The sequence below is a fragment of the Anneissia japonica genome, unplaced genomic scaffold (assembly GCF_011630105.1).
Source record: "Anneissia japonica isolate Jap-2015-1 unplaced genomic scaffold, ASM1163010v1 scaffold2266_len499427_cov150, whole genome shotgun sequence".
NCBI lineage: Eukaryota > Metazoa > Echinodermata > Crinoidea > Comatulida > Comatulidae > Anneissia > Anneissia japonica.
The window spans coordinates 456,060-468,670 of NW_022711849.1; the positions used below are offsets into that span (position 1 = coordinate 456,060).

The following is a 12,611-nucleotide window of genomic DNA, read 5'->3' on the forward strand; positions in this document are numbered from 1 at the left end:
ATTAGCCTTGCCTATTACTCATATGGCATAGTTAAGACATAATAGACAAACGTCAAATTTAATTACATCAATATACCTAATGTTATATACAAATATTTTTTAATTGCATGTTATTCACACAAAGGTTTATGTTGCGTGACCGTGTAACGCATTCTGATACTTACCATTTACGTTATTATATTAGGAGGAATTACCATTGATTGCATTTAGGCCTATACCGTACATGTCGGTAGTAGTCACTTGGATTATAATAACAGGCTACAGTAAAATTACATTGGAAAATTTTACGTCTGCCTTGTAAGGTATATTTAAGCATTACAATGTAATTCAGTAGGCCCAATGTGTAAGGCCTGGTTTCCATAAAAGCGCTACACTGTGTCTGTGCTTTCAGGGTTGCTCGGTTACCATAGAATCGCTCACCCTATCGGCGACGGTCGCCGAAAGTTGACGAACCTAGTTCAACTTTGCCGATTGCATTGCAGAAGAATCAGGGTGCATTGCTAGCTGCCCTGACGTAATCGGGAAGGCACCCCGATCGTCTGCAACGCAATCGGCTGTTGAACTATGTTCAACCTTCCCGCAACTATCGGCGATTGTTGCCGATAGAGTGAGCGATTTTTAGACAACCTTACGCCTACATTTCTGTCACAACATAGGCGATTTGCAATGAATTAAGGATCATATGCAGCTCCTACAGCATATTGTCAAAAATGTTCAGACACGAATGATAATAATGATAATGACGTACATTCGTATTCGTTATCGTTTTCTTAAGGTTGCGAAATCTCCGTAATATTCGTGGAAAGGAACTGGTTTACCCTACCACACGTACAATGCCGAGGCTTAGTACGATGGGCTAACAGCTCATTTTCCCCTATAGAAGTTCAGTAATGATACTAATAATACTACCTTTAATAGAATACAATGTAATTTTTAAAAGAAAAGTGATTATAATATTCTTAAACACTTTACGTATTCAAGTATTATAAATACGTAAGCGAAATATATGCAATTTGAGTGTGTAATAAAATGAATTTTTATGTGATTTTTATATTGTTAAATATTTTATCCAGTCTTTTCATTGTGTGATGTACGCGGAATATATGTAATTTGAATGTTGGGTTACTGTAATCAAGTGTAATTTTAAAAAGAAAGTAATTGTTTATAATATTGTACTCATTTTAATTTTATTCATGTTTGTAATAGGCCTACTAGTTCTATTTCTACGGATAGGGCCTATTCATTAAAGATATAATTCGATAATTGAGTACAATTCAATTAAGTATTAAATTTGAACATTATTGATAAGTATAACGTAAATGTTTACTTTATATTGTAGCATCCCAACATAGGCCAATATTTTTATTTACTCTATCTATATTCTGTTTATTGATTCTATTCGCTGTGTTGTTTTCTGTTTTGTAATTGGTAGCCCTATCTGTCAAATACCCTCTTTTATTTTAAAAGGTCAATAGTGCGTGCAGATAGCAGATTTAATGAAGAAAGTCGTAATCGGTTAGGTCTAAGCAGCTGTTCCAACGACCGTCGTATTTTTCTTGGCTCGCAATCATCATTTGAATTTTAACTCACCATCCTGCAAATTTAGCTAGCAACCAGCGAATATTGTGCTGCAAAAAATCTAATATTAAAGCTTAATGTAATACAAAAATTGAAATGTGTAAATTAAAAGGATCAAGTAAGTTAAAAACCTTCATTGAGACATATTCCTACGTTTATTAACTGGCGAGGAAAACACTTTCTTTTTATAATTTATTTATTATTTTTTATTTATCTCAGTATAAAATAAATACGAACAGCAACCAATGTCTGAAAGCGTTTGTTTATATAAAAAAAAATCGATAGATAAATATAGAAATATAAATGTAAAAACAATAGGACAGTAAAACGCATATTAATTACAATTATTAGCTTTAAAAAATATTACTTAGGAACATTAAAATAGAAATAATATTTATTTCTTATAAAAAATAGATAAAAAGAATTATTGATTCAATAAATGCATGTCTTTATTTGTTGAAATTATTATTTTGTTTTGTTTTGTGCTTTATACCTTAATAAATAAAATAATTTAAAAAAAAGTTAATATTAATTAAACTATAATTGAATGCTAACTTACTAAAATATATATTTTTTAAATAATTAATTTATTAATTTTTTTTATAAACTACGTATATTTTATCATTCATACTTGCTCTACTGCAGTATGTTTTATTTAAGTTTTATTTAAGTTTTTACTTACTTGGATTTTTAATGTATTGTATATATTTTTATGTATTGTTTTTCTTTTGAGGGCCTCTTCAAGTTAGCTGTACTACTGTAGTGCAGCTGTTAGAGCTACCCTCGTGAAATAAAGTTGAATAATAATAATAATAATAATAGTAATAATAATGAGTTTTGTTGTTGTTACACATCTTTTACGGTTTTTGCCTGTTCATTAATTGACGGAGAATTTTCATCACATCACATCATACCTTATTTATTATTCATTAGAATAAACATCCCGTTTTAAATAACCTCCCCACCCCCAAAAAGACTAAACAAATCTAATGGAAGCAACATCATTCTCAACACACTCTATGAATGTTTTACTCTAGTAGATGACTAGAATTATTCTTACTTTTCTTTAACCTGGTTGGGATTACGCACTAACACATTTTGACGGTAATTGTGTGCTGTAGGTCCACATCTACAGTGAAATTATATTAAGGGGCGTTTACTTGAGCATATACCGTACGCCCCTCGAATAAAAAAACCCTCAAAAACCCTTCTCATTATAGTATGCTAATAAATTCGGTATAGGCCATCAACACAGGGGCAGATCCATCCCTGCAAGAAAGAGGAGGCGTGAATGTGCAAACTGAGTGAGAGTCTCAGGAAAAAGCCCCTGGTAGGGGTGACGTGCAAAGGGCTAAACATCTAGCACCTTTATTAATTAGATGTTGTAATTGATTGATGTTTACTGTTGAGCTCGGTGCTTTCTGATAGGCCTATATACTTCCCCACGTTTTTTATTACAAAAAATAGAGGGGGCGTACACCCCTTACGCCCCCTCTAAATCCGCCATTGCAACAGTTTTTGTAAAAGAAAATTTGATATGGACAGAGCTTAACCATTTGTCTGTTTGACCACGCAGCAATATCGGACGTGCCGAGTTTAAATTCCGGTATGTTTGGGGGGGGGGGGGGGGGGGTAGGAAAAAAAAATTTATGCCAAAAATTATAACGTGATAGAAATCCAAAGATGAAGTAAAATTAACTGATTCTTTTGTTTATTTAAATATATACATACAACCCCCTTAAATTAGAATTTAAGCTGAACAACACATTTTATTGCCTCATTTTCAGATCTTAAAACTTTGTAAATAATGTCACTGATCACCCCGACATTTTTAAATAAATATAGTGTATGTATACGGTATATTTTTTTAAAAGCAATTGTATTGAATGAAAATTCGTGCAATGTGCTTATTCTAGTCGTTGTCATTTCTTTAATCTTCTTTTTCTTGGAGGTCGTTTTTGAGTTGAATTAATGATCCTGGTACGTACCGTAGGCCTTGGTCAGGTCACGTGAACAGGGCAGTCTTAAAAGTGAGGGTAGTTAAATGAAAGGTTTTAACATAATTATTTAAATGAGCCTGGTCTAGGCCTACTGTTGTTAAGAAAATAAGACGAAAAATACGACAGTAAAATGACAGTATTTAAATGTATAGCTCATTTTCGATAGCCTAGGATACATGGTTCTATTTACAAATAGGCCTACTGTAGGCATACAATTATCAAGTGTTTTACAATTAAATGCTTACTGTATAATCCAAAGCAAGTGTTAAACATTTGATACCAATAATATGCACAACCTCACACATGTCACACCACGCTCGCATCAGTAAACCACAATTTTAATTTTTCAAAACCTCTTAGACAGACACAGACGGGCCTTCTGGCAACATTAGGCTTATAAGAGATAATAACATAATGACGACTTTAATTGGACCTAGAACATAAATAATTTGAAGACTAGGCCAAAGTCAGTCTTGTAAAATCTGAACAATATTGTAAATTCATTGTTTGAATTGGTTACTTTTAATTGGTTGTCCCGCAAAACCGGAAAAGCCATTGTTTTGCTCTGAATTCTTTTTTCTCTTCTATCCCGTTTTCCTATCTTTTTGCACAGGATTTTACTGCCCGTCACTTTGATCACTTTCCCTGTTTGGATCTTCTTCAAACTTTGTCCAAGCTAAGACAAAAGATGTGCAGATTAAAGTATGACGTTATTCTACATATTTCGATAATTATTAAACGTGACTCATAATTAAAATATGTTAACGCAAGTTGGGTTTTCAAATGCGGTTCAAACTACCTAGGTTAAACGAAACATTACCATGCACTGCATGAAACATTTTTCGCCATCAACCTGCGAAATTACGCAAAAGGTTGACGAATTAAAAATGCCCAGACCTCAGCAGGGCCGTGTTCTATATAGCCATTTAGTGAAAACTCTACACATCACCCTAACAGAAAACAATGCACTGCATAATTTTTATATTTATGATTTTGTTTTTATTTTCTAATGTCAATATCAATTCTCATTATGATGCCAATGAGGAACAACCTATGCTCTGTTTTACAAACAGACAAGTCTAGTTATTATATTTTTACTTCACACTTCAACTTTTAAACTTGAACGATATTCTCTCATCAATGAGCTGTACGTACTCAGTTTAACTAAGTTAAAAGCTAAATTGATAATTTGAACGAGAAAACTTTCTCGCTAAGGCCTTAAATAGAGTAATAGAGCCTAGTGCTTTTATATTCTTTTCATAGATTAAATCTTAAGATTGTCAGAAGATATCTGTGTAAAGGCCTGTTTACACCATATGACGATAACAATCAACGATAAAAAGCTAAAAAAACAATTGAAAATAAAAGAAATAAGAGAAGTTTTCACACTAGCACAATTCGATAACGATTTATCGTGTAGGCACCTATACGATAAAAAAATATTTTCAAAAATCAAATCAAATGACGTCATAATAATGGGGAAAATAAAATCGTAATAGTAAACACGATTTTATCGTTTTCCCATGATTATGCTGTCATTTGATCTGATTTGTGAATTTTTTTTATCGTATACACGATAAACTGTTATCGTGCTAGTGTGAAAACTTCTCTTATTTCAATTATTTTCTATATAAACAATCGCCTTTTAGCTTTTTATCGTTGATCGTTATCGTCATAGTGTAAACAGGTCTTAAAGCCAATAAATCAGCAAAAAATGAATGTATAGGTCTGTCTCTATCTCCGATGAAAATACATAAATCATCTGATATGAAAGAGCTATTCAGTTTTCCTTTTATTTAACACACAAATTGTAATTTTATTTTATTCCAGCAAAGTCCAACAGTGAACGCGGTCAACCTTCACAGGATTGAATAATATAATGTTTATTTTCATATATGAACTTTAAACATACTAACATTAGGCAAACAATTTTTGACGATAACACAAAAGAAATTAACGGAAAATATTAGCAGAAAAACCAATTTTACATAAAGAATTATATAATTTAGGCAGACAATTGATAAGCCCATTATTAGTAACATTGACTCTCCCCAATGGAAAAGAAAATAGAGCAGGATTACGTAATTGATATTGTGGAACAGAAAGAGGAAAAGAAACTTCAAAATTGCCATGGTAGAAAAATTAAATTAAAATGTTTACGGCAGTCAGCTAAGTTAAGAAATCTTAACTAACAAAACGAAATTTGCGAGAATAATAACATAAAAAAGTTATTTTGAACAGTAGTAACCTAGTCGACTGATGAACAGAAATAGAATTAAAAAAAAAGCCACTTCAAGATTTAACCTAACTAAAGACTTACATAAGTAACTATAAGGCCTCACTATCTATTGTCTATAATTATTATGTCTACAATGCCTCCAAAGAAAACCAAGTAATTTTTTAGACTAAGAAACAATAAAATCTATATGATTGCAAAAAGTTAGCCTTGTTAACATTACCATTTCCTCATTCTCAACACAGAAATAGGCCTACACTGCATTTTGAAATCCGGAAAGCTCCTTAAAACATTCAGTTAAAACGTTCAATTTCTCATTTAAATGAATGGTAGGCCTACCGTACGGTGCGTGTCTGTTAATGGAAAAAAAGTCTCATTATAATTTTTAATTGACAGCAAAAAAACTTACATAGGCCCAAATATACATAGTAAGCAATTAAGATATTTAATTTATATTGTTTAAGTTTAATAGTTCAGGACACACCGTATATTTTTAAGGAGGGTCTTAATGAGCAATATACATAATCTTTGATTAGAACATAAATAGGCATAAAATTCCACTACAGGCTAAAGCACTTCAAACGGAAATAATATAAACTTAATAGACCTATTTAAATGGTTAATATAATTTACGTGTCGTTAATTTCTATTTTAAAGACTTACAATTCAGTCATCATATTAAATCTTAGTAGTAAGTATATAAGTATTTTTTTTATAACAAAGTTACTAAAAGACTATGGTAAAGGATTGTGGTTTAGCGGTAAGTGCTATATCAATTTATTTATCTTCTATCATTCATTTCAAAATTTGCTTTGGCTTTAGACCTCCACTAATTGTATAAAATAAGATATACTTTAATGCAATACATACACTTCGCTTTTATCATTCTTCTTTGCAATTGAAACATTAAAAGTTATTGTATCATTATCAAGACTTATATATCACGAAATTATTTACAGTTTGTGTAAATGCTTGGGTATGTGTTTTTTCCATGTGAGTCATGTGTTAAATTCTCATAGAAAACAGCTAAGCAATTTACCCTTGACAAAGGTGTGTTTGTATAATGTTTAAATGGTTTTAGTGACCACTTGGTTTATTTTATTGAACAAAAGTGGTGGTAATTAAAGAAATGAAATGAAAATATGGTATTATCTTTGGATGTTAATTATTTCGAGAAAAATGTAGGTATGATGCGTCTCACGTACATACAGAGCCAAGATAAACAGATATAGTCGTGGACTTGCACCGTGTGTGGACCCTAAACTTATGGTTTTAAATTTTATTATCACTACGTGCTATGGTTCTAACTCTGTTTCAATCTGTTTCAATATTCTACAATTATCATTTCAAAATAAAATGTCTTGGTGAAAAGGAAGGCTTCTATGCCTCTTCTGGGTTTATAGCATCTCTACCCAACACTGATTCATTCATTTACTTTATCATATTTTTGTATAATATCTATTTGAAGTATATTTATATAATTTTAACAGTTGAAATGTACATAGACTACCATACCTCTTTACATAAAAGAGGGTTTGAGTACTTAAATACATTTAATATGTGTATGATATGTATGGGTCTTGGGTTCGGATCCCGATGGGGAATAATGTTTATCTCAAATATTATTATATGTATTTATTACCTGTGGATTTGTATCTCCATACCTAAATAACCCTCACAAAAAATTGTCAAAAAAATTATTCTGCGATGGTTGAAATAAAGGTGGGATGCACCCACGAAAGACAAAAAAAGAAAACAGCTGAGCTGGTGGTAGCCACTATGTGTGCGCTGAACCGAATCTCTAGGTCAGCGGTTCAGTTACCATCGTTGCCCTCCTTGTGTTACAGCCAGCAGACTGAAATGCAAGTCACGATAGCGCACCGTCTTTCGGATTACGTCTTTTGGATGAGACGTTAAGCCGTTGGTCCAGTGTACAAAATGACCCACGTGTACGTTAAAGAACACAGTAGGGGATTGTCTCCCGGTGTACTGCCCAATCACCACCAGAAGGTCCCCACTGGAAATAATTCAGAAAAGAATGTGACATAAAAAAATCCAGGTCATGGTTTAATCAGGCGCATAATGCAGGATGTAAACAACGAAAATAAAATATTAAACTTGATTTTATAAGTATTTGTAATTCACCCACTCAGTAGAGTGTCTAGCGTTCCAAAAACATAGTATAACTACTACTCAATTCCAGCTCCCCAATTTGTTTTTATACGGTACGTTTTACATCGTTTACTACTTAATATAAACATGTTAATTAATCTCGTTTCAATATCTTTGGAAAATACTAAAAAACACTGTACATTTATAATCTTTATCTTTTATCGTTGACGATGTCTTCATAATTGCTACATTTAAAATATGTGCCTCGGTTATATTTCGTTCTGTTGGGTCTGTAATTCAATCATCTCTGTTGACTTGTTCATAATAAATCGTAATATAGGCAAATACAAACAAATACAGTCACATTTATACAAGGTGGTCTTTCAATTCAATAACAGATCTAGTTACAATGTTACCGCATAGGCCTATTTATTTTCAATATACCAATAATTTTTTTTAAAATACTAAACAAAATAATAATATTATTGATCAGGGGCCGTCGTATCTTACTTCAATTTACATAAACTAAACAAATATAACTTTATAGATTGCACTGTTTAATAGGTACATAAAACATACATGTAGCAAAAATAATTTTTTTATATAAATCGCAATATTTAATAAAATTAAGTAGTAAAAGTACTGGTATTTTTCTTACAAGAACTGGGTTATGATACGATCACACATTAAGTTATTAAAGATCCTTTGTCCCCTAAAAAAAAATCAGGAAAAATTGAAACAAACTTGCCCATTTTGCAGTAACATACACATTGCTAACTTGAGAATTGAAATGACTGAATTTAAAAATTGTGTGCCCTGATTTTTATACCGGATGATGATAAAAATAATTTTAAAAAATACTTCTCGTGACTGGAAGCCCAGCTAACAATATTACGTTTTAAGAACGTTATAATAACGTTACAGTTTGGTGATAAAAACGCTATTGTGTAAACCCATATGTACGTACTTATAACCTAATTTCACAACGTTTGAACGTTCTTACAACGTTGTGTGAACGTTATTTTGTGACATACCTAACCACAACGTTCGCGAACGTTATAAGAACGTATTGTGTTTACTTGAATTGTTTCTATCATCAAGTCATGGATTCGTGTGCTTACGAATTATCAATATGGCCCTACCAAAGTGCTACAGATTATTAAAACAGGAATATTGATAAAGACTGTCAGTGACTAACAACCATGTCAAAATATATAGGCCTAAGAAGCATAATGCACTCAAAAACTACTGCAACAAAAGATTTACTATTCGTTATTAAATATTAACATGCATTATTGCATAAATACTAGGCCTATTATCTGTGTTTTAGCTAATAACTCGATCAATTAAATTCATCATTTTTAATTTTGTAGATAAAGATAAATTATTATAACAAGTGTTCATCACCAGAAGTTGTTAATACTTCCCCTATCTTAGTTCATTGTTTGCGTACTAGACCAGACGGGTTGGCAAACAGTAAATGGTCTGTAGATCAGCAAATTGTTTCGATCTTTATAACATTAGAGTATAATAACTTTTGTTATACTAAAATTAATTCTAAAGGCGTATGAAGAAAAGAATAGGCCTATGCTAAATAATATATGCGAATTTTCAACGAACTAACGCAAAATATAAAAGGAAGTTAAAATATTGTATTGTAGAATAAAACAATTGCGATAAATTCAATTTGTTATCTAATGTTTTCCATACTATAATTTAATTTCGGTTTATTTAACAGAAATTCCGTGGCAGTCACTACTTGCTACGGTAATATATGCCCCTGTTTAGCATTAGGGCCTTCAAAGCAAACACAACACATAATATATTATTGTTCTTTTAATTAAATTAGTCAAGGGTTTAAAATGGTGGTTTTGCATTGTTTTTAATAAACGTATAAACCTTTTCCCGAATTAAACACGAATTCAGGTGCGACAAATCTGGTCAAGTTTAGGAAGATATTAACTTTGATAAACATAAATTATTAAATTGTTGAAAACAAAAGTGTACAATATTTTGATTGGAATAGTCTAAGTAAGAATTTACTATCTACTGTACTTGAATATTTTATATAACTGTTTAAACATTTATGTATTTTGATGTGGTATGTAATAATTTCTGTGATGTCTTTTACACTAATATTTTTTTTATAGAATATTTTTAATGGATCTTATGTACTTAAATATTTGAATGAATTTTTATCTGTGTATTACAACTCAGGAAAACAAATTTCATATATTGCTTTACGTGATGAGCAATAAATATGAATCTGATTAAACCAATAGACAATACCGGGCAGTCACTTTTATTATGTTGACCGCTCAAATTTACAATATATTAAAATGTGTTAATTTATTCTTTGAGCAGTACCGGCAATTAAAAAAAACCCGGCTATTTGCTTTGGATAACTAGTTGTTGTTAAATATACATACCATTGTTTAGTTAACTTTGTCTAGGCAAAATTTTGCTGAAAGGTGACTGGAAGTAAAGGCTAAGGCCTAGTAATACTCCAGCTATTTCTTTCTTGTTTATTTGCTTGTTCCCGTTGTTTCTCGCCAACGGTGTTTATGAGAAGCACCAAGTGCTTAAGAGCCCTCCTAAATAAAATCACCTTCAGTACACCATACGGAGTGAACAATCTTCAGAAATATTGTCGGCTTAATTATTGATAGAAAATATGGTATAATTTGTGATTTTACGGATTGAGGTATTAATAATTAGGCTATTAACACCAAATGATGGTTTTACGTACAATACAGAACAACACCAACGACAAACCAAAGTTAGGTGCATTAAAACTGGTAAAGCATTCATGCTTTTTCAGACAAGACCTAACATTGCAAATGAAATTTTAATAATCCTGCTAATATTAGATATGTTATCCTATCCCCTATCATATCAACCTGTACATTCTTCGCACGCAAAGTACTTAAGTTTCACAATGAAACAGATTTGACTGTTTTAACTCATGCGCTATGTATACCATCATGTAACCAGTGTTTTGTTTGATTTAGCGTATTGTTCAGAATAACCACAGTGTCTCAGGCCCGTAGCGTGGAGGGGGGGGGGGGGAAGGGGGTTACGACGAACCGCCCAAAAACAGGAGATAGTCCGCATTTAAAAACGAAAAATTGATATTCGTCAAAATATTTACAATGTTCTCAGGAGTATCGGAAATGATACAAGCCAGATGTCAGGTCGGCATTTCTTAAGCTTTCCCAGCTAACAATATTACGTTATTGTATAATCGTTTCCAAAGGGTGCACTTTCCACTGAAACGAACCTCCCACAAATTAAGTCACGCTACGGGCCTGGTGTTTACAACAGGAACGTACAGTACCTAAGATGTAAGTCTTCAGTATCGATATTCGATACATTGGCATTATATAAATTTTGTCAGAGAATAAAGAAGACCATAATTAAACACATTAATATTGACAAAATTGTTTTGTAAGATTATTTTGCCTACTGTCTATATTCACTAAGATACAGACATCAACAGATAGTACGTGGTAGAATAGCTCGTTTTGTTTAAGCATAGCACTAACAAGAAGTAGGCCTACATAATATTAATGATAAAAGACAAAGGTCACGGTCAAAACACTATTTTTAAATGTTAATGTAGGCCTATTAAGTACTTTCAAACTTTTAATGCTTAATTTATTATTTGAAGCATACGGTAAATAATGAAAAGTGCCCTTTATTTTTAATATAAAGATTTGATAAACGTGATGGTTTATTCTACTGAAAAGATAAAGACGGCTAGTCCTAATTAAGTACTCACCAGACATACTAAATGGGAAACCGGCATTGTGACTGTAGGCGCTACTTGAGAGGTAGGCTTCTCTTGCAGGTGCAACGTTGGCAGGAGGTAGAGGTGTGGGAGCTGCAGGAGCAAAGTGACTGGAGTAGCTACGTTGCTGAGATCCCAAATCGAATGAACTCCATGCCGAGAACTCTTCAGCACTATAGGGCGATGATAGTGCCGATGACAGGGACGTCGTCGACGCATCTAAGTTATTATAATACGGATACCTATGACAAGCGTACGGCATCTGATGTGAGCTCGCAATTGAAGTTATATGAGTGGAAGACGCTTCTGTTCTGGAAGACGTTGTGTACACACTAGAATTTCTTGAGTAGAATGGGACTGGACTATCAGCCGTTGTGGAGGCAGACCATGTATCACTACTCCATTGCTGCATTTTGCTGGTTTACCACAAGGAAATATTACTGCAACTCCACTACAACTCAATACAATGCTAGCGTTTTGAAAACTGATGACGGATGCGGGTCGACCGCCGAAAAGTAGTCGCATAGAAACACCATATACACGCGAGAATACTACCAGCACCTTGCACGAGATTAAAATATGTTTAAGCGTTTGTTCGCAGCAGTACGAATAGTGCACATTTTAGTACCACTACAATTCAGATTGTAGAACGAAACACACATCTATTTATTGTTTTGTCTTAAGACAGTTGCGTTTCTTTAGTCGATTACTGTATATTTTTGGAAAAGTGTTTTTATAGTCTTGTCAAAACTGTTAGCTATGTGATTCAAAATATAATATTAATATATTTAAAGGGATGACCTGCTTGGCATTGATCAAGGTACTTTAACGCTATCCCAGTCCTTGTTTTGTATTTATTATATTGTTTTCAGATGTTAGTAGCCTACGTAACTGT

General features: G+C 32.4%; 1 protein-coding gene across 1 annotated transcript in view; it reads right to left on the minus strand.

The window, feature by feature from the left end:
• The window catches only part of LOC117107599 (homeobox protein Hox-D9b-like), a 17,435-nt gene extending 5,201 nt beyond the window's left edge, over nucleotides 1-12,234 (minus strand). Inside the window, exon 1 of the mRNA XM_033249299.1 lies at nucleotides 11,708-12,234. Coding sequence (XP_033105190.1) covers nucleotides 11,708-12,128 — 421 coding nt within the window. The 5' untranslated portion in view covers nucleotides 12,129-12,234. The remainder of the gene's footprint in view (nucleotides 1-11,707) is intronic.
• Nucleotides 12,235-12,611: the final 377 nt, after the last annotated feature.